This window comes from Malaclemys terrapin, chromosome 5 (assembly GCF_027887155.1).
Source record: "Malaclemys terrapin pileata isolate rMalTer1 chromosome 5, rMalTer1.hap1, whole genome shotgun sequence".
NCBI lineage: Eukaryota > Metazoa > Chordata > Testudines > Emydidae > Malaclemys > Malaclemys terrapin.
In genome coordinates, this window is record NC_071509.1 from 102,810,375 (window position 1) to 102,834,556 (window position 24,182).

At 38.2% G+C, this 24,182-nt stretch overlaps 1 protein-coding gene across 7 annotated transcripts in view; it reads right to left on the reverse strand.

Moving 5' to 3' along the window:
* PRDM5 (PR/SET domain 5) overlaps positions 1-24,182 on the reverse strand; it is a 140,610-nt gene that overhangs the window by 54,415 nt on the left and 62,013 nt on the right. For 3 of the 7 annotated variants that reach the window (XM_054031058.1, XM_054031057.1, XM_054031063.1), the window contains exons 10-14: positions 23,780-23,937; positions 18,472-18,558; positions 16,370-16,463; positions 6,687-6,847; positions 6,330-6,407 (exon numbers count right to left, since the gene is read on the reverse strand). In XM_054031058.1, coding sequence (XP_053887033.1) covers positions 6,330-6,407; positions 6,687-6,847; positions 16,370-16,463; positions 18,472-18,558; positions 23,780-23,937 — 578 coding nt within the window. Of the gene's footprint in view, positions 1-6,329; positions 6,408-6,686; positions 6,848-16,369; positions 16,464-18,471; positions 18,564-23,779; positions 23,938-24,182 lie in introns of all 7 variants that reach the window. The other 4 variants (XM_054031061.1, XM_054031060.1, XM_054031059.1 and 1 more) reach the window with 4 other exon arrangements.

Here is a 24,182-nt window from a genome sequence, read left to right on the forward strand (position 1 = left end):
TGGATCAATTCTCCATTCAAGTTTGTGTGACTAATACACGTGGATGAAAAGAAAAATAAAGAACAATAAGTCCCTTCATTGGGACTAACTTGGCTTCTTAGATCTAACTCCTTAGTGTCACCTGGGGTTAAAATGAGAGTATATTTTTAAAACTATCTTAACAATAAAAACTGTTAAAATTATGGGTCACATACCCTGAAGTTCTCACTCAGTACTTACTGCAGCAAAACTCCATTGAGTTCAAAGGAATATTTGCTGATGTGAGGAATAAGTAAAAACTTTAGAATTTGGAGGTTTGACTCTTACACAATTTTCTATTTTATAATGCACAGAATACTTAGTGATAACAATAAGACAGACACTTTTTCATATCAACCAAGTTCTTCAGAAGGTAAAGGACTAGTTTGGATGTGGGGGTGGGATTTATAGTTAGGACAACGGTTCTCTTTGGGGATATTGGGCCTTAAGGTCCTGGCTACATTGTAGAGTGATGTTCAGCTGTCAAAAGGACTTTATTCACCAGGTAACAGTTACAAAGTTATTATTAGAGATGGGCTTAAGTTTAGATCTAGATTGAGATCTGAATTGCCTCCAAGTTCAAGGGGCTGTGGGAAGGCACTTTTAGACAAAGGGCTTAGTCCATGTCTAATTATTATGTAACCTCTCAAAATCTCATATGGTGTTTTTCCTGGCTATCACTTGGTACACCCTTCAGGATTTTCCCCTGCATAATTAGACCAACGTTGCACACACACACAAAAATCATCATCCAATGACCTCGGTTTGACAATAGTATTTCTATTTCTCAAATAAAGGATTTAATGTGCTTTTAAAACAAATGTTACATGCAAATTATGAGAAATATCTTTCATCAGACATCAATGTTGTAAATTTGTACCAACAGTTTTCATTACCGTTAACTGCACCCATAAAAGACACAATTACTTCAAACATCTGCATGAGCACAAGCTGGACAGATATCTCTCAGATTTGCACACAAAGCAACTGCGTTTTGCAACCACAAATTGTATCTTTTGAGGAGGGACATATGATTGTGCCCACAAAATTAGAAGCCATTTTTCAAAATGTTGACTCATATATAATTATGTCTCTGCGTGCATATATATTTATGCACACAAATATATAAAAGTGTGTGTATGTGCAACATATAAATATCTCTATGACATTGATCACTGTATAGTTAGTATCAGAGTTCTTATATAAATTATACGTATTCAAATCTAAATGCACAAATATACCAGCATAGATTCATATTCATCAAAGAAGGAGCAACTATTACCATTTCATTCAAACTTTGAAAATATAAGAATTAAGACTAATTAAATTCTGTCATCATTAGCACATCTCTGAAATGTTTTTGTAGCTTCAGAAATTCAGTTAAAAGGAATTAAAAGAAACAGATGCCATTATCTGTAAGTATACAAGATATTTTGTATGCTATATTTACATCCTTAACATTTTCCATTTTTTCCACAAACCATATTAGTGTGCGGATCAGAATTCTATACTACTTGCCATCTCAGCTATTTTAAAATGAAGGTATAAAACTTAAAACAGAAAGATACATACCATACAGTAGGGTCTGATTCTGAAGTCACTTCTCAGGTCTTACACATGCAAAGCTCCTATGAACTTGAATAGGAGATTTGCCTGTAAAAAGACTTAATAAAGGACTTCAGATCAGTGTTGAAGAGATGCATTTGAAATTAAAATTAATCTTTTAATAGAAAAATTAATAGAAAATAAACCAAAAGCTTCAAAAAACAGTCACAAAGGCATCTCTTATAGGCCATGATCCTGAGATTTGTTAAGTGGCCGTGTCTCCTACTCATTCCAGTGGGAGTTAAGTGGTTCAGCACCTTCCTGCATGGGGCCCTTAATAAAGAAATGACTGATCATTTGTAAACAGTTACATAAGAAAGGAAAAGCTAAGGAGCACAATGTATTTCTACACTAGCTATTCACCTTTGGACTCCTGTGTTCAAACCGTGTCTGAGACCAGTCATGGGTGAAAAGGAGTTTGGCAGCTTTTTCTAGTCTTCAAAAGGGAATTAGTTACACAAAACAAAACCATTCCATAGTTTGCAGGATGTCCATCTTCATCTGAAAACTGCTTACAACTGGAAAGCAGAGATGTCGTAGGCCATATACAGAAGTGCACAGTGTGACAAGGAAGGTGTACATGAACAAATGCTTACAATGTGCCTCGCTCTAGCAAGTACTGCATATGTACAAAATTAAAGAAAAAGAGTTGGCATAACGCTTTGTGAAGGGGATAACACCAACAAATTAAAGAACATTCTGAATGATGGCATTGTTTTGCCAAGACAGAATTGCAAGTCTGAGGTTCTCCTTAGGTAACAGACAGGAAGAAACCAGTTGAAAAGAAGGCAATTGAGATACTGTATTTCCCTGCAGCTCAAGAAAGGATGTGGTGACATTGTTTTTTTGAGAACCTGAAACTCAGAAGTCCCCTGGAAGAGGGACTAGAGTTCCATCATTCATCAGTCCTACTGAGCATATCAAGGAGTAACATTCTTTCAAAGCATAATACTAGACGCAAGGGCTGATTAAGGGAAGAAATGGATTGGTCAGGTTATCCCACAAAACTTCTAGCAATGTGTATAACTAATAGGAATGACTTATTTCCTCCGTCATGTTTTGACAGTGTTAAGGGCAAGTTCGCATTTTCATAACTACGGCTATAAACATATGCTCACTGTGTTTTAGGTAAACAGTGTCCCCAGAAGTGTTTTTTTAAAGACCCTTCTATTTGTTCCTTACATTAAGTTTGTTTACATAAATATTATATAGTATAAAGTATATTAATGTATTTAAATCCTATTAGTTTAATAATAAAGTCAAGTATTTAAATATTTATTGTTTATAATTTTCCTTTTAGAAATTATTTCTATACATTTAGACATAATAGCATATATTAAAGAGAATAAAGTAGCTCAACTTTGATCTACCCTCAAACTCTCTACGCAATTGAACAGTGCCTATAAAGGGATCAGGGTTTCCAGTCTGCTGAAAACTACATGCATAAAGGATTGGACAGTGGCAGCATAAACTATCCCTATCCTTCTTAGGCCCATCTTTTTATAGGTGGATTCTGCTATTTTTGTAGCATTCCATGACAATCTTATTTTAAAAATAATTTTTTCCTGTACTCTCAAAAAAAAACAACAAAAAAAATCACACACAACCCTGATGATACGTAGTAGATGAGAGAGGTCACAAATTCTTTCCACACATTTTCTGTCTCATTCATTAAAACAAAGAAAAAATGGAAAAAAATACTTAGATTATTTTTAGATTTTACACTCTGTATTATTGTGGTTAAAAATAAATATATAGATTGTAAAACAAACTTGGTTTTCTTGATGAGGAGACCACAATTTTAATGTACTTTGTTTACTCAACATATCATTACTAATTAAAAATCAATCTGAGATATTGAAAGCAATCCATTTTGTTGTGGTATCTCAAAGTAATGCAGTTTCAAACAAAAATCTAATTAAGTAGCCATTTGATGAGCATGATGATCTTTGTCGGAGGAAGAGCAGATCATCGTTGTTCCAAAGAATTAATATCTTATTCTACTATTTTAATCTGCTCTAATACAGTAAATTAGAAGTGAAGCTTTCAGCAAATGAGCTTCATTTACTAATCATAACCAAATTACTATAAACCAGCATCAACACAAAAGCATAAAAAAAATCCCCACATACTCACACTATACTAATAAGCACTGGGTGAAATTTGTTAATGTTTTTTCACAAAAATCTAGCATCCATTTTCTTGAGGGGGCAGGGCTGGCCACAGTATTTAATGTTTGATAGGCACATCCTAAAGAGTCACATCTTGTGAGAATCCATGGAACTAGAACCCAGGTTTGCAGAGCCTGGGACAGCTGACATTCCCACATTGCCAGCAGGAGGCCATAGAGAGCCATGTCCGAGGCGTACTGTGGAGACTGGGCGGTACTTCCTGCGGAGCCTAAAGGAGCTCTAGTGATAGCATCCTGTGGCCTTCTGATTGGCCCATGCCCACTATGTAATCCTGACTGTTTCCCAGAAAATTGCCCAGACAGCCGCACAGACTTCTGGCCTGCTGTGACTTCAGATCTCACCTTGCTTGCTGATCTCCAGTCTCTGACCCAGCCTGACCCTAACCCTGACTCTCACTTATCAATCCTGCCTCTAGCAATTACTCTGATCCCTGCTTGCTGACTACACTTCATGGCCATCCTTGACTTGGGGACACCAGCCCAGCTGTGACCATTAGGCCAACTGCCTATGCTCTAGTCCTTTGCATATCCCCAAAAGAGGGAGAGATGGAGCAGAAAGAAAAAGGAACCAGAAACAAGAGGAAGAACTAAAAGATTAAATGTGGAAAAAGAACAAGAATTCTCCAAACTCCCCATCCCCAGCTTTGTTGAAAAGCTTAAACATAAGACACCCATCATCTACCAGTTTTCACAAGTGTCCCTTCTTATAGATGTGTTTTTCTATTGCAGCTTTCTTTCAGTAATGCTCTCTAGCTTTGTGTTAACAAGCCAATTTCATAACCGTAATTCTTCATTGGTAGTAGCAATGGTGGAAGCTGTAGCGTAGGAAAGGTTCCAGTGATTTTGCTACTATGTCCATCAAAGGTTAATATTAAAAAATACTATTTTCTCATTTATGCATTATTGTAATATAAATATTAAATATTTTAATATACATATTAAATGGTAATACAATATGTATTTAAATGTGAGTACATGAGATAATTGTGACTTCAAAACAGATACCAGTAAATTAAAAAACAGATCATCAATGCACTGAAATATATTTAAGTAAAGGTTAAAACTGTAAAAAACCCAAACAAAAAACTAAAAAAACAACCAAAGAAATCCATTCTATCTTTAACTGGCCCCATTACTATTTGTAATCTGTGACTGTGTGCTTGGTGCCATATAAAGCTAAGATGATGAAACAGTCCACTATGTTCAAGAATTCAGAGGTCTGAGATCAAGCCCAGGCTATGCGGTGGGCTGAAAGGTGTGCGCTAACACACACACACACACACACACACACACACACACACAAGCACTGACCATAAGACAACATAAGGACAGAATAGCAACAAACTTTAAATTCCCTTTTGTAGTTAGTTTGTATAAGCATTCTCAATGCTAAACTCACTTGCATGATAATTAGAGCCCTACCAAACTCACAGCCATGAAACACGTCATGGACTGTGAAATCTGGTCTCCCCCCATGAAATCTGGTCTTTTGTGTGCTTTTACCCTATACTATACAGATTTCACGGGGGGAGACCAGAGTTTCTCAAATTGGGGGTCCTGACCCAAAAGGGAGTTGCAGGGGGGGGGGGGGTCACAAGGTTATTTTAGGGGGGTCGTGGAATTGCCACCCTTACTTCTGTGCTGCCTTCAGTGCTGGGCAGCCAGAGAGCGGCAGCTACATACTCTGTATGCATCCGAAGAAGTGGGCTGTAGTCCACGAAAGCTTAAGCTCTAATAAATTTGTTAGTCTCTAAGGTGCCACAAGTACTCCTGTTCTTTTTGCGGATACAGACTAACACGGCTGCTACTCTGAAACCAGCTACTGAATGAGAGCCCAGCACTGCACGCAGCAGCGCAGAAGTAAGGGTGGCAATACCATACCATGCCATCCTTCTGTGCTGCTACTGGCGGCAGCTCTGCCTTCAGACCTGGGCTCCCAGCCAGCTGCTCTCCAGCTGCCCAGCTCTGAAGGCAGCACCACCGCCAGCTGCAGCGCAGAAGAAAGGGTAGTAGTATGGCAACCTCCCCCTACAATAACCTTGTGACACCATCCCCCACCCCCCAACTTCTTTTTGGGTTGGGACCCCTACAATTACAATATGTGAAATTTCAGATTTAAATAGCTGAAATCATGAAATTTAATATTTTAAAAAGCCTATAACCATGAAATTGACCACAATGGACCGTGAATTTGGTAGGAACTTAATGATAATGTAAAGAATCAGTGCTTCGTATAGTCTCCCGCTTAAATTGCTGTACATAAATACCACAATTACACTTGGTTTTGCTATTAATCTATAAAAAAAAGTTATAAGGGTTTCTGTTTTACACACACACACACACACACGCCAATTCAAACTGTAAAGTTAAGAATACATACACAATGTTTTTTAGCAGATTCTCTCATTCTACATTTAGTGGCAGCACTGGAGATCATTTATTGTGGCTGGTCATTTTGTTCAGTTACTTTCTCCACATTCACTCCTATTAACAACTACTTAAGCTGACACCTTACCTCTGGCCAGGAAGGTGAGCAAGTGGCCTCTTCTATAGCTGACACCAATGCCGCTCTATGGACTGGTAGATAGGAGTGCTGTAAGAGCAGTGCAACAAGTCACCTCTGCTACACACCCAATGCTGGAGTGTTTAGAAAGGACTTTTACCTATGAACCTTTTAAACTCTGGATGCCACCAGCAATCCCAGTTTGCTTATTTCAATACATTATGTTTGTTCTTGTTAACAATAACGGATAACTTTTTACTGAAAAAAACCACCATACAGGAACATTGAGGGATATTATGTTTAGACACAGTCTTGAGGGTAAACAAACAAGGAAATGAATGAAAATGCAGGGGAGTTGATTATACTCACTTTTTTATGACTCTTAAGCACTGAAGGTGTAACAAAGGCTTTGTCACACAGATCACATTTATATTTCTTATGTCCATCATGCACAACTTGGATGTGAACATTTAACGTGTCCTTCCTTTTGAAGGTAGCATCACAGTGATCACACTTGAAGGTCCTCTCACCTTAAAAAATAGAAATGCAAGGTGTAAACACACCAACTAATGTCAGGAATCGTGTTAACTCTCTAATCCCTTGAGAAAGGGAACACTGTGTATAAATCTGCCACGTAGAGGAAGTTGAACTGACATGTCCCTGGAACAAGAAGTGAAAGAACACCATATCCAATATAAATTTCAATTTAAGAAAGCAGAATGTAATCACCCAAATAATTTAGCCAGGAAGTTGGGATTAACCTCTCTACCCTTGCCAAAAGTGAATGATTTTGAATGACCACAAGTGGTCAGGACCTTTGGGTTTATATCTAATCTGAAAAGCAGCACGCCCAACACCGTCTCTAGCTATCATGGTTGCAAAGAAAAATTTGAAAATGATAAGTGTATATAACTGACGCAGAGATGCCTGCTTGAGTTTGCAAAGAATCCTTAACAATAGCTTTGAGATTAAGATTAGAACTGCCTCATTCATTTCTGTGAATGCTAACTCAGATGCCAGTGATGATATTTTAATTGTCATCAAAGAAAATAAAATAAAGGAGAGGAAGTATCATATTATGAAAATCTACACAAAATTTTTGATAAGAAAATCCAAGAAGGTGAAACTGGAGGTAAACAGTTACAAAATCTTACTGTTCTTATTACCTTAAATATAGAAGTGAATTTCAGATTCCTGCTAAGTATATTACTATGTATTGATCTGTAAAATGAAATTCATTCAGAAACCCTTCATATTTAAAATAGCTATACGCCCACAAAATCTTGGTAAAAAACCGGAATTCAAGGTGCATCTGTCCTGAAGTAACTTCCATGCACTTGAATAAAAAACAAAGAGCAATCAAAGTGAAAAAGTCCAAGGAAGTCATTATCCCCTGGACCTTCCACTTCCCAATTCAGTTTTTTGATCTGCAGGCTCCTGAACCCTAGCAAGGATACTTTCTCAATACCACTTATTAGACAATACAGCCATCTCAGTTCCACTGGATTCCATTTTCCTTGGGCATTCTGGGCTAAGTCCAAAGGCCAATGAATGGAAAGACTCCCGTTTGCTTCAATGGTCTTTGGGTAAAGACCAATCTGATAGTACATGCCAATGGTGCTGATATACTCATTTCCTTATTGCATAACTTTACTTTGATGACACCAAATTAATCCACCTCTCCACTGACATTACTATTTAAAGACACAACTATTATAAATGAAACATTTCATTTTTCCATTAGCAACAGTCCTCGCTCAAAACAGACTCTACTGGTCATGGAAATAGATTTTGTACCTATTATCTTCTGGTAAGCAGCATTATACAACCCATAGAGCCAATAAAGATTAGAACTTTTTTTAATGGTTCAGCAAGTACACTTAGGCATCATCCTTCAGCCTCAGTTTCGCTTCCCAATAACATCAATCGTTAAAAAATGTATTTGATTTGCAGTTGGGAGCAAAAGCACCATCATCTGAAGTAACTGGAGACAAGATTTTACACCAAAACTGCACCAAAATATTTAATGAAATTCTTCATTCTCAACCTTTAAAACTCATGGCTGATGTCTCTTTTGGAATCCCTTTCCTTTAGTAACATCTCCCTGTGTTAAGTGGAAGTGAAGTCAATTAACATTCTGATTAAATATGAAAGGGGTAGCCGTGTTAGTCTGTATCCAGAAAAACAACAAGGAGTCTGGTGGTACCTTAAAGACTGACAGATTTATTTGGGCATACGCTTTCATGGGTAACGAAAACCCAAATAAATCTCTCATTCTTTAAGGTGCCACCTGACTCCTCGTTGTTATTCTGATGAAAGTAATCTGCAAGCTCTTACTGCTTCAGTAAAGAAAAAATACTGAAAACACTTTTAAATGTAATCACTCCAGTCAGCTTCAGTTCTGTATTTCCACAATGATATAACAATTCTATGACAAATTCCATTTTAAAAAGGTATTAATGTTCTTTTAAAGTTCTAAAGTGAAGCACCCAAAAGTTAGAAATGCCAAAACTGAGGCTGCAAACAGAACCTTAACTCTGTCCCTTTGTGTGCAAACTTTATGATACAGTCAGTCTTTAATTGCATAGACTATGTACTATTTTTTTTCCCAAAAGACCTTAATGGATCCTGTTAGGTGCTATGTACTCACCTCAATCTAGTAAAGCACTTAAGCACACAGAAGTCAATGGGTCTACTAACAAGCTTAAAGTTAAGCACATATTTTTAAGTAAAAAGCAACAAAGAGTCCTGTGGCACCTTATAGACTAACAGAAGTATTGGAGCATAAGCTTTCGTGGGTGAGTATTTTTAAGTGTTACGCAGAGTAAGAGCCAGAACGTACAAGATGGATAGCACTCAGTGAACAAAGAAACTATTCAATAATTTTTTCTAAGCCTAATTATTCAGTGTGTGGCCCCATACCTCATTAACTGCATGCCATCCAAACACTGTACTGAATAGGGAATTTCTCCTTTCTTTAGAGACTTTTCTCTACTTTATTAATCAATTTAGCCTCACAACACACCTTCATTAATCACAGAAAAGACACAGGAAAACTTTCCTAACCAACATACTCCTGCGCCAAAGCAATAGAACATTGGTAGACAGTTATGGAGGAGATTTTCAAAAGCCCCTACAGGACTTAGGAACACTAGTATAACTGATTTTCAAATTGGACTTATGCACCTAAATCCCTTAGATACATTTGAAAAGATGGCATTATAAAAATCCACTGTGCATAGTATTTTTTTTTTTACAGTACACAAAGTATATTTTACAACACCTCATTACTTTGATAAATCACAATCTATTTTCACTACTGTAAAGCATGTCTGCAGGCTATGGACTCTCCACCAAATTTCTTCCACCTACTACTTATGCTCTAGAGCTATTGGGGGAAAAAAAAAAAAGTCACTTCATACATACAAAATGGAGAAAGTATTTCCATTCTCTATTTCCAAGTCACCAGACTTTGGCTCTGTTAGATTGAGAGGAAGTCAATTTTAAAATTAAAAACATACTAATCAAAATTTTCTGCCTTTAGCCCAGGCAGGCAAAGCTAGAGAATAAAAGTGAAAATGCATCTTACTTTCTTGTGACAGTGCACAGGGAGGGGAGTGTTTCTCACACAGCTAGAACCCAAACTGCACAGAGCTTTACCATGCAAAATCTGTACCTATAATTGCATCCAAAAACAAAACAGGGACCCAATAGAGCACTGGTATAATAGATCCAAAAATGTCTTTCCCCCAGATGTACTGATCGTGTTGAATGGCTTACATGGGAATCACGTCTCATGGGCTTTGCTATGCCCATTTCTGTGCTCTCCTTCTGGTACAGATTATAAGGAGCATAGGCCTCATTGTGTTTTTTGGAGAGAAACTTTCCCCAACTTTTACTCCTACAAATTCTGCTGCTGGACACAGTAGCAAGAGCTTTTTAATTTTTTAATATTATTAGGTTTTTACAAGTGTAGTTTTGTACTCTGGAAAGTGAGTATGTAAAAATTGGGTCTTCTTGCTCAGTGGATCTTCGTACATATGTACATATTTAGAGTCCTACCTGCTTGCTTTAGTGACCAAAGTAAGTATTCACTCCCTTTAATTCTCGTTGGCTTGGAGGTGCGTAACACCGATTATGTTCCTTCTCATGTATTATCAACAGAATTGTTACTAAAAATCTATAAATTACATTGGTGTAAATCTGTTGAAGTCAGAAGGGTTGCACAAGTGTTAGTGAGAGCATAATATACAGAGTGGATAAAAATCAATGATTTTTAAAAAAAATCTGATTTTTTTTTTATTTAAATTGGATTTTTTTGAAAAAGGAAAAAGCCTATCTAAAGATATTTTTAATTAAGATACATCTTTGAGCTATAATGTCTCATCATGGAATAGGGATTATAAATTCTAATTCCGTAGTATGGAGACAATATATTCATTTAACGTTTAAGAAAAGTTTTGTAAATGAGTTCCAATGGTTCATGGATTAGAGACCCAATCTTATAGGGTCCCAGGGGCTTCTGTATAAATTATTTAGGTTAATCTTTCTATCTACCCAATGGGACTCCGTGCTAAGTCTAGAAGATACCATCAGAGATGCTTAGTTTTGCAGTTCTCAAACTGTGGATTTGTGTCTCTAGAGATAACATGCTTGTTAACAGCAAAAATGTTTTTAAATAAATAATATATAGAGGTGAGAAATAACAGACATCAACCTTATTGTCCCTCTGCAAATTTGTGTACACAGAGTCAATCCCTTACCTCTCTCTAAAAGTGCAAAAAGTTTCAAAAAGTTCAACGAACAGAAGATGGGGGGGGAAGAGGGAGAGCGGAATAGATCTGGACAAGGAGAAGAAGTCTGGAGATAAATGTGAGAAGGGAGGGACAGGCAGTAGAAACAAAAGTGAAACTGTTTGAGCAGCATATTCCAGAAGTCTTGAGGTCTTTCTGAGAATAGCCTCATTGATTTGAGATCTACCATACCATTCTCTCACTAGAAGGGAAAACCTATAATGGCAGCAGGCTGTAAAAGAGACCCAGTTTGGGAATCATAGAATATCATGGTTGGAAGGGACCTCAGGAGGTCATCTAGTCCATCCCCCTGCTCAAAGCAGGACTAATCCCCAGACAGATTTTTGCCCCAGATCCCTAAATGGCCCCCTCAACGATTCAACTCACAACCCTGGGTTTAGCAGGCCAATGCTCAAACCACTGAGATATCCCTCCCCCCATTATTTTAATGAAGTTCCTCTACCTGTGGATAAGACAGGCATGTGTGCAAAATGCAAACAGTGCAACAAAGAAATGCAAGGCCTGGTTACGCAAATGAAACAACATCATGAGAAGTTTCAGAGTAGCAGCCGTGTTAGTCTGTATTCGCAAAAAGAACAGGAGTACTTGTGGCACCTTAGAGACTAACAAATTTATTTGAGCATAAGCTTTCATGGGCTACAGCCCATTCTTTATGCTCAAATAAATTTGTTAGTCTCTAAGGTCTGGTCTATACTACCCGCCTGAATCGGCGGGTAGAAATCGACCTCTCGGGGATCGATTTATCACGTCCCGTCGGGACGCGACAATCGATCCCCGAATCGGTGCTCTAACTCCACCAGCGGAGGTGGTAGTAAGCGCCGCCGACAAAAAGCGGCAGAAGTCGATTTTGCCGCCGTCCTCACAACGGGGTAAGTCGGCTGCAATACGTCGAATTCAGCTACGCTATTCACGTAGCTGAATTTGCGTATCTTAAATCGACTCCCCGCTGTAGTGTAGATGTACCCTAAGGTGCCACAAATACTCCTATTCTTTCATCATGAGAAGTGTTCCTTCTCAGGAGGAAGCTGAGTTGAAGATGATGAAAGGAACATGTCTGAACATGCACGATCGTCAGGTTGGTAAACTTTTTTATTTCATACTTCTTTATTAAGGACTGCCTGTCTTCCTTCTGGATTATTCTTGAATTCTCATGTTTGAGCAAAAAATATAGTTGTTACTCTATGGTACTATCATTTGAGATGCAGTGGTGATAAAAATAAATAACTGAAATAGGCAGATCTTCCTTTTACAATTTCACTTTTAAAGCAGTACTGAGTGTCAGTGAATGCAATGAGTAATACTAAATGAGCAGTATGGTAATAATACTGCATTGACATATTTTGTTTAGGAGAATCCATCCTCAACATACAGGATTCTGAAGACTATCCACCTTCAAGATCACCATCAATTTCTATAGTTTCAGAGTTATCTGTCAATGATAGTGTTTCAGTCACATTATGTACGTCACATAGCCACAGTATATCACCTGTAGCCAAAAAAAAAAAAAAAAAAAAAAAAAAAAAAAATCTCCATCATCCAGAAACAGCCATAGATAAGTTTGTGATAAGAACCAGCAGATTACAAAAAGAGGTAATTGATGAAAAAATTACCCAGTTTGTTTATGCAAACTCTCCTTTCCGTATGATTGAGAACCCACACTTCATTAACATGGTTTAATCATTAAGACCAGGATCATTAAGTCCACCCAACAGATAAAGTGCTGGATAAAGTGTATGAAAGATAAATTGAGCAGTGTGCAAAAGGTCTACAGGGTAAAATTGTTAACCTGAATCTTGATGGGTAGAGCAATGTCCACAATGATCCTGTCGTATGTGTGTGTGTGACAACAGAAGAAGGAAATGTCTTCCTTACAGAAACAATTGATACATCAGGAAATGCACACACAGCAGAATACTTACAAGAAGTAGCAGTAAAAGCTATAACAAACTGTGAAAAAAAATTCAAATGTCTCGTACGCAGCTTGGTCACAAACAATGCTGCAAATATATCTAAGATGAGAAAAAATTAGTTAGAAGAGTCCCAAGCTAATAAAATACGGTTGCAGTGCTCATTCGATTCATCTCCTAGCGAAAGGCTTCAGAGTGTCAGAAATAAAGGCTAATGTTGTTGAAATTGCAAAATACTTCCGTAATAACCACTTTGCAGCAGCTGCTCTGAAAAAAGTAGGAGGAACCAAGCTAACTCTCCCACAAGACGTGTGATGGAACTCAGTAGTAGACTGTTTTGAGCACTATATCAAGAACTGGCCTAATCTGATGAACAAAATCGTGAAAAAAATTGTTTGTGAACAAAATCTTTTGTGAACAAAATCATGAAAAAAAATAGATGGCACTGTCACAGCCAAAGTTCTCAACATTGGGCTTAAGAGAAATGTTGAACACATGCTGAGTATCCTGAAGCCTATTTCTGTAGCCTTGAACAAAATGCAGGGAAATAGCTGTTTTATTACTGATGCTGTTGAATTTGGAACGGAGTGAGATCTTAAAAAGAGAAATATGCAGTGACAGAGTTAAATTACAAGCATTAAAAAAAACAAATGGGACAAGCACTATCTCCAGCTCTTTTTCTCGCAAATATTCTCAATGCTCGGTACCAAGGTCAAACCTTAACTGCTGAAGAAGAGGAGTTGGCTATGACATGGATATCCAGCAATCATCCCTCCATAATGCCAACTATAATAAATTTCAGAGATAAGGGTGAACCATTCAAGAAATATATGTTTGCTGATGATGTTTTAAAGAAAGTCACACTAGTGAACTGGTGGAAGTCACTTAAGCACTTGGATTCAGAGACTGTTGAAGTGATAATCTCACTTTTAACAGCAGTAGCTTCTTCTGCCAGTGTAAAAGAACATTTTCTTCCTTTGGACTTATTCAGTCCAAACTGAGAAATTGTTTGGGACCTGAAAAAGCAGGAAAGCTTGTTTTTCTTTTCCAGATTATGAACAAACAGGAAAATGAAGGTGAAGACGACTGGGTTAGCCGCAGAAGCCAATGTTTTATGTTTCTCATGTTGACCTGGCTGACATTTTTATGTAGAAATCCATGATTAAATTGAGTCTGACTAGTGATTTAAATCATGATTTAAATCAAATGCACCCTGATAATTTAGCATGCAGGACCTAGTAATCTTGCAGTGATATGCAAGAATAGGGATGAACTCGTATTTACTTTTAGATTCCAGATTGAATTTGCAGAGCTGGCAGTTGGGGACAGCGGGAAGTCTAAACTAAACACATTTGATCTGGAATCTTGAAAGATAAAAAAAATATAAATAAATACATTATATATAAAATCAAACCCCATACCACCATTTCTCATAGATCCACTTTTCAGAGTGGAACCGCACTTCTAGGCATTCTTTTATTAAATATATTTATTTTTGTTCTAATTTAACATTATTTTTTAAAAGTTTAAGTATGCTAGATACCATTGCCTGCAGAATACCCCACTTTTAAAGTAACAACACTGTGTACAATTTGCATACTGATTTTAGATGGAATTTATGATGGAGGTTATGCTTTAATTCTGAGTTTTCCAGGCTTTCCTGAATTTACTGCTCAGTGGGGAAGTAGTTTACCACACAATTCCTTCCCGATGACACAGCATTGTAAAACTGTAACATTAGGTGGATTTTTTTTTGTTTGGTTTTGCTCTTTCCTCGGAAGCAGCACATATAGTTCAGTGCTGGAAGAGGGACCACTGGTCTGCTCTAATATGACAATGCCTATGATTCTCAGTTATTTTTGAGTTATTAAATAAATGACAGGCTCATAATCATGGCCATAGCCATAGTGAATATCAGGATGAGGTCAGAAGGGGTGGAGTTTTCATGTTCTTTATCTGGAATACAAGCTCTGCTCTTAAAACAGTAGGGACCCTTGTTTTAGCCACTATCTTGTATTTAAACTATTTCTGACTCAGTACATGATAGTGATGACTTTCACTTTGCTAAGTTTGCTTTATATATATATAAATAAATAAATAGACAGATAAATAAATAAATAGATAAAGTTGTGTTGGTACTGATGCCAGGAGCCAGAACATTTATTTTAATAAACTTGGGATAAAAGTGTGCTTTATCCTTTCCCTCCCCTTCCCACCCCCAAAGATGTTTAAAGCACAAACCAAAAAGAATTTTTGAATATTTTTGAGCTCCGGGAATGTGAAAAACCAAAAGATATATTTTAAGTGGAGATTCACAAGAGCCTGTAACTCAATGTGCATTACTACTTTTGGATATTTTGGAGGGGAGGGGAGACAAAGCCCACTGAAGTCAATGGAAAACAATTATTTCAATGGGCTTTAGATCAGTCCCTAAATTAGTGTTTTAAAAAGGGGGTTCTATGCAGTGAATAAAGATTTTTAGCATTCTGGGTATCAGGAGAACAAGATTCTACAAACTTAAATACTCACTGAAACAACAGATCAGAGCAGCTTTGAAAGCCTTAAAAAAACATTGTTCCAAAAATTTCTTTAATGCATATTCACTTAGTAGTAAAATAATGAGAAATTTCCATACACTTTTATAAAGCTATTTTTTAATTAACACATTTAACAAAATATAAAAGAAATTAAGACCCTCACAAGTGACTAAATCCTGTCTTCTGCTGAAGAGGTAAAGAGGGCACCTCTGCCCCAAAACCTCAAAGCAAGGCAAAGTCTCTTAACAATGATTGAGAAGACTAGATACAGGTCCAAGAGGCCATAGTTTGTAGGCTAAAGGGGACATAGGAACTTGTCTAGTCTGCTAGCATTTATGCTGCTGACAGAAAGACTTGGTTTGTGGCTAAGGGCCTGGACTGGGACTTAAAAGATATAGCATGAGTTCCCAATTCTGACACAGACTTCATATGTGACCTTGAACAAGTCATTCAGTTCTCGGGATTTCAGTTCCCCATCTATAAATGAGTGTAATATTACAACTTAGTCTGGAAAATGCAGAAGTCCTTTGCCAAAGGACTTCGAAACAACACTGGATTATCTGTAGCCTCCATGTTGTGCAGCAGGAATCGTCAAGGGTAAACTTTCAGACTTTACTGAATTTCCTGGCTCTTGTGGGATGAACCTTTATAATAACTGAACATAATTTAGTGTATTCGGGAGCAAGACAGAACGAGAATGTACTTTAATTTTGTATTGTGTAACAGTGCATTTCCTCCCACAAGTCAGTGATGTGAACTGATGAAGCCCACTGCCTCTCTGAATTAGCACTTACTGTTATGTATTAGTAGGTGTCTCTGCAGAGAGAATGGGGTGCGAAACAAAGCCTTGCATTCCTCACACTGGAATGGTCTCTCTTCAGAGTGGGTCTGCAGATGAAAGAGAATGAGTCAGGGGGAAGGATCAGGGAAATCAATTAGGCGTTATTACAATAATTGTAGCTAACCTGGCAGGCTGCATTCAGAGAAGACATCGTGGCAGTTCCACATACTAGGTGACAAAGGATTCAAATAACCATCATGCTTCATTTAAGTGGAACTTTGCAAGACAACTTGGCAGCTATTAAATAGCTGTACACCACAAATCCTTGGAATTCTGTTATGTAAAAGGTGTGTGTGTGTGTGTGCGCGCGCGCACTCATCTGTGTCTGCCTGTGTGTACACATACAAAGAGAATACCTATATTTTGAAGGAAAGCTACAAGCTATAATTTGCTGTTTCACCAAATAATACATAACGTCATCAAAATTAAGTGCACCCTCAAAAGCACATTTTCTCTGTTAATTACAGTCCACTCTTAGCCCACTGCTAATCTGCCTAATCTCAAGACACCAATTTAAAATTTAGCAAAATAAAATCTCTCAAATCTAGAACCTATCCCCATCCTCTTGTCTCAGTTTCATTTGCTAATTAGAAACAGAAGACAGAAGTATTTGTATTGAGAGCTTTGCTTACCCCAGTAAAAATTCATCATAGCTGAAATAGTCACATCAAAGTCATAAACAAGACGGAAAGCGAAGCTTGGCTGAATCTTGCAAACAAACTTCATAGCTGCTGATGCTGACCTCTGGAGCTTGTGAAAGAATCAGCTTTTATCCTACTTCTGTAAATTTCAAATCACTGCCTCTGTTTTTTTTATTGCAATGAAGTACTATCCCACTATAGCCAGTAAATGAAGCTGTACAATATGTTATCTAACCAAATTGCCTATAATTTTCTGATAAAGGGAAGTTTTAAAGAATCAGTCTCTAAATACCGCATTTAGCGCACAAGGACCTTAATTGAAAGCTATTGTGCCCCAAGGGAAAGGGGAGTGACTGGAAGTGTTTTATCACACACAGGGATTATGGTTAATAAAATTATGTATATTAAACAGTGAATCTCATAGCCTGAGGGTAAACATGAATATAGTACATAAATGCACAATCTATTTTCTCCTCATAGCAGGGAAATCCCTAACATCATAAGACTTTCATAGCTACACCACAAACAGGAGGTAGTGGAGGAAAAAGGGGCGGTAAAATTATTTACATGCAGCCTTTAGCCCTTTTGGATCACATACTCACATTCATTTTTAACGCAAATGTCCTTTCTTATGACTAGCAATACCAAGATGTTACAGCAGGGATTGGCAACCTTTGGCACATGGCCCGCCAGGGTAAGCCCCCTGACGGGAGGGGATGGTTTGTTTACCTGCCACCTCCGCAGGTTTGACTGATCCCAGCTCCCACTGGCCGCAATTCGCCACTCCAGGCCAATGGGGGCTCCGGGAAGCAGTGGCCAGCACATCCCTCAGCCTGGAGTGCCGAACCTGCAGACGCAGCAGGCAAACAAACCGGCCTGGCCCATCAGGGGGGCTTACCCTGGTGGGCCGCATGCCAAAGGTTGCCAATCCCTGTGTTACAGTATACTAATAACCATCTGTAGTGGATTACAAAAACCACAGCCAGAACTGATTAGATAAATAAAACAGCACAGGATGATTTCATTCTAGATACTTATTATTTCAAACATTCCTTTGTTTGTTATTAAAGAACAAAGCCTTGCTACTATACACCTATTTCTTGGTGTATGTCCACAAGAGAGAGGGGGTACCTTTAAGAAGGTGCCTTGAGACTGGATGGCTCAGACAGTGCAATGACTGAAAATGGGATACAGAGGCTTTCAACCTCAGTCTGTAGCTCAAATCCAGCCTAAATCACATGTAGTAGAAAGGCCACTGAATGACCATCAAATGGCTACGTAAAATAAATTGATCATTTCAGTTTGGTTCCTAGTGGTTCACATCATAATTAGTATTAATTGATATCCTTATTGGCAGTCTCAGCAGAGAGGCCAAGGATTGACTGGGCGTGAAGAGACTGAACTACCTTCTCACCTCAATAGGTGGTTCCTCCAGAACAGGGTTGAGACACATTGATGAGACACTGTGGGGAAGCTTGCAGTGCTGCTGTCTGTGCTGTACCTGTTCTGTGGATAAATAGAAGGGTTCAGTCTCCAGGGCTGTCAATCTGACACTTTTCACGAGCGCAAAAGCCACTTTTTTTTTTCTTTTCCAAAACACCCTACTCTAGAATGCTTTTTTGTTTTGTTAGTTCTATGGTTGCAGGACCCTTCCATTGTCACTTAAAAGCCCTTCATAGCTTCTCTCATATATGGCCTTTTAGCTACAGTATAGGAGCCCAACTGTATTTCTAAGCCTCATAATTGAGATTAATACCTAAATGTGTAATAGATGCGAAAGTGCACCTTGAGATGAATGCATCATTGTCATCATCAAACACTTCTCACAATCACATGCTCACTTGCACACACCAGGAGTTCCTTGGGTTTGCTAGAAATGCACATGGGTTCTATAATAGGAGACTCCAAATTGGAAAACTGGCCTAGTATTTTTGTTGTGCTCACATGAAATTTGAAGGTTCAACTAATAAGGCTTTAGTTGCTGTTACAAAATTACTTCTAACTGTATATAATAAATACACAAAATACTGTATAATAGTACACACACACACACACACACACACAGTATATTGTATACAATACTTCAACTTTTGTATTTGAAAAGATACAATTAATATACATGCAGTAGCAAATACACTGAGCAGGAGATAATCATACAAGTGTAGACTATCATATATCCAATTTCCCTCCCCCTTCCCACCTCCCAAACACACACACCAGGTGATGGCCACATGGGGAGCTGCCCCTAATTTGAATGTAACAGATTGCAGCTGCTTTCATATGCAGCTGACCTTCACGGGGAGCAAGCTGAAGCAGCAAGCACCAAGACCTGTAGTTTCTGCAGTCAAAAGGAGGGTGCCCATTATCCTTACAGTACTCCTTGGGCTGCATTTACTGGTTTAGGCTCTGATTCAGCAAGGTACTTAAGCAACTGCCTAATACTAACAATGTGAGTAGTCTCATTGATTTCAGTAGGACTATTCACATGTTTAAATAAAGCTAAATATATAGCAGTTTTCATCCAGAGACCTCAGAGTGCTTCACAATTGTTAACGTATTTATCCTCACAATACCCTTGTGAGGTAGGAAAGTATTATCATCCTCATTTTTAGAGATGGATAACTGAGGCACATTCGGACTGAGTGACTTGCACAAAAGGTTGGTGGCAAAGCACAACACTGAGCATGGGTCTTGAAAGTCCTAGGCTAGCGCCCTATCCACAGGCTTGAGTACACTGCTGAATCAGGGCCTTGGAAAAGTATCTGATCCACTCAATTGTTATCCAAAGCTCTTTTCTACAAGTCAGTGGCAAACTGAGCCTTGAGGTATGTTGAAAATTTGGATACAGGACTGAACCCAGGTTTTTTGAAAGTGTATCAGCACAGAAAAGGTCTATCCACACTGGGAATATTTGTAAGCATTTTACTGCATTAGTGCAGCTCACGCAGCAATGTAAATAGAGGAAAGTGCAACACAGGCAGAGATGCTTGAAAATAAATTTCCCTCATTTGAATTTTGTCCTTATTAGGAAACCATTGCTTATACATTCCAGTGTTTTGCATGGCATAGAAATGCATATACTATAAACTTGATTCATTCAGAACCTGGGCCGGCACAGGGCACCTCATGTTCGAAAGTCTGCAGAGGGAGGATGTGGCACCCAAGACACCTACAACTCTTATTCTGCCGGGGGGTTGCAGCTAGCCACTGGAATTCTAAAAGGGCTTGGCTTCTATTCTGGAGGGTGATGAGACCAAGGCAGCTGGGGAAAGGGCTGCTGTGGAACTTTCCCTAGGAAGCTTTCGCTAGCACGGGTCTTGTGGAATTCTATTCTCAACCCCAGCATACAGCTGCTTATTCTAGTAGAACCCCCATCGTAGTGCCATCAGTGCGATTCTCTGTCTTTTCTTGAGTGAATATCCCTTGATTAGCTCTAAGCTCTTCTGCATCTTGTGTCTACTGAGTTACTACTAAAAAGAACAGGAGTACTTGTGGCACCTTAGAGACTAACAAATTTATTAGAGCATACGCTTTCGTGGACTACAGCCCACTTCTTCGGATGCATATGATATGCATATGCATCCGAAGAAGTGGGCTGTAGTCCACGAAAGCGTATGCTCTAATAAATTTGTTAGTCTCTAAGGTGCCACAGGTACTCCTGTTCTTTTTTGCGGATACAGACTAACACAGCTTCTACTCTGAAACTGGAGTTACTACTGTTTACTGGTCATGTATCTTCACATTCTCTTCCCTGACAACGTTAGCGACATGTAGCGAACAAGCAATGAAGGGGGGGGGGGAAACAAAGCCAGACACTTCTGGGTACAAAAATAATTTGTACTATACGCCCACCTTCATCAGGTCTGACCTTCCATCATGAAAGGTAACAAGGTTTCTCTTCTGCACAATTCCAACACTGTTCACCTCCCCTAAATACTACTGGTCTCCTCTTCCACAGAAATGCCTATTTAATTCTGTAGACTGGGCTTTTCAGAGGAGCCTAAGGGTACATCCACACTGCAAAAAACAATAACCCCCACCCAAAAAAGAAACAACATGGCAGCAGGTCTCATACCTGGGTCAACTGACTCAGACTCACAGGGCTCGAACCACAGAGCTAAAAATAGCAGTGTAGACATTTGAGCTCAGAATGGAGTCCGGACTCCAAAACCCTCCCCCTTCGTTGGGTTTCAGAGTCCGGGTTCCAGCCCAAGCCCGCATGTCAACACTGCTATTTTTAGCCCCATAGCACAAGCCCGAGGCAGTTGACCAGGCTCTGAGATTCATTACCGTGTGGTGGGTTTTTTTGCTGTGTAGACTTATCCCAAGTGAGTTAACTCCCACCTCTCACTGAAGTTCCATGAAAGTTGGGCACCTAATTCTCTTCAGCTTCTTTGAAAAGCCCAGTCTTAAACTGCACAGTGGGCAGCACTCCCCAAAACCTGAGCCATGTTTGAAAGTACTACTTTATTTTGACACTTCCACACAACACCAGCTTAGGTATCCTCTATACATTAATCAAACAAACAACAACAACAAAAAGACTCAAACCTTCATCCAAATAATACATATAAAATTCAAAGAGGGCAAAACACTTCCATCCTGTTTCTTATTATAAATGAAAGTCTGTTGTATAACGCTAGATGCAATGTAAAAGCCAAAAAGGTTTTTCAAAACTGAAAATATGTTTTCCATTACATACTGTTTATTTATCTGTTTTTTAACCATAGCACACATTATTCCTACTGCACATTTATAACCAAGCTGCTTCAGTATAGTAAAAGTATTCTGAAACTGAAAAAGCACTGTCGGCCGATTTGGGTGCAAACATTTACTTTCACCCAAAGAAAATAAAACAGATACAGTATTCCCATAGGATTATACACACACACACACACACACACACATCCATCAGGAGGCTGTAGATTTAAACAAACAAAACCACAAATATGATAAAAAAGCATAAATGAAATATGATGGAGTGGGATGATATGACGTTTTAAATTTCCATCTTATTGGGATAACTACATTGTCAACAAGTCACTGAGCCCTCTGCCTCTTGTGCATTGTGCAGTCCTCTCAAAATCATGGCCATACAAATAGACTAGTACCCCGTCTATCATATAGTTTGTGCCACACCGTTTGTTCAATGTACACAGGGATTTACTGTGTTTTAAAGAAGGTAAGTTGCTTGGACTTGAAGGGGTTGACAGGACTTGTTGCTGTTGTGTCATTAAATGTACAGATCTTATATTCTTTTGTTTCTCTGTGCATTGTCTTTATCTAATGGGACTAAGATACTCTCTGCATTACTAGCACACAGACTCAAGAAATAAGTATTATTGCAAAGTGTGAGAATAATTATGACAAAAACTAAACAAGATATTTACCAGATAATCAACTATAAAGTTTGCATATTTCTCTCGGTTAGCAGAATCGGTAATCTTCAGCAAATATATGATCCGATCCTGCAAGGTTTACTCATAGAATCTTTAGATATATGAGCAAAGCCACTGACTTAAGTAAGGGTTGCATTATGGGGCCAAAATGATAAGGCAGTTCATTCATTATTCTTGCTTGATCCTGAAGTTCTTAGTTCAGGCAAAACTCTCTACTGGACATCAGATGAAGGTTATCATAACAAAATCTGTAGATTTTCTTAGTTTTTAGATACAGAAGTGGCTGCCCAGATTATGTATTTCAGGAATTTTCATAAAACTCTATCCACTTGGTAAGGTCTTGTTTTTTGGTTGCTGTTTTTTTTTAAATGAAGTTACACACAAGTTATGATCATAATATATATGGCAGTTAGCCTAGTCTTTCAGCATGCTTGTGCATGCGTTCTGTTTTAAGGGGGGAAAAGTCATCCCTGTTTCATCCTGTAAGAGACATTATTATTACTTTCATATGATTTATGTCTGAAAGTACAAGAGATGGTGCAAAGATCCTGTGCCAAATTCCCAGATGGCATATAACATGAGCCACACTGTGAAAACCTTATAAGTATGGGTATATCAGTTTCATCAAAGTGGAGGGGGGAAAGCAAGGGGTTCCAAAGACTGGGCAGGAAATCAGCCAAATAATTTTTTTTACAGTCTTGTAATCCTGAAGCAGCAGTCATGGGTAGCCTTGCCATTGAAAATGTAACGTAGGGTTAAAAGTAATGACAGGCATTACAGAAATTAGGACAGGCAGATTTGAGTTTAAATTAACCGAAGTAGAGCTTCCCTTCATGTGTACATTCTCAAGTTAGTGTTTCTTCTGCTGTTTCAGAAATGTATTATTTAACACTACCAAATGCAAATAATTTGTTGTTTGAAAGTATCTCCTGATAAGTACGATTAGGAATGACTGCAGCAGCATTATTGCTCATTTTGTTCAAATATGATCATTCTTTTTTAAGCCAAAAACTGAAGACCTTTTAGATTAGATAAATATTTGACTTGATAACATATAAAAACAAACCAGAAAAATCAAAATAGGGATTTATTCAGTGCATTTAGCAGAAGAATCATTTGTGTGTGTTTGTTTGTATCTTACTGGAATTCATTTATTATCTTGAGATCTTGGTTATAACAAAGAACACTAGAAAATACATTTTTCTAATACTTTAATCTCATGTTTATAAGCATGCCAGAGCTTAATGATCAACCATTTAAAAGAAAAATAGCTGCATATCTGAGGCTGGCAGACCTGTAAACAACAACAGCAGAGTGCTTTACCTTCTTGTGATTCTTGTAAACATTTCTGTGGGCAAATCCCTTTCCACAAAGCTTGCATTTATAAGGTTTATCTTCACTGTGTATTATTTTGTGTGCAGTCACTTGATCAAGTCGTTTGAAGGACTTATTGCAAACCTCGCAGGTGTAGGGGCGTTTTTCTGCAGAAAATGAGTGGGGGACATTTAATCTCCTGTTTATACAGGGGGAGAAGATGAAAGGCAGAGACAGTCATCTCCTCAGAGAGATTTTTGCAATTAAGTCAACCCAATTAAGATTAAACCAATTAGAAAGACATCTAATGCCCTTTATGTTAGACAGTTAAGTCACTTCATAAAAGATGAGCTATGGTGTATCTCAAGAAATTGGCACATTCTTTGCAATAATCATTGCTAACACTAAATTC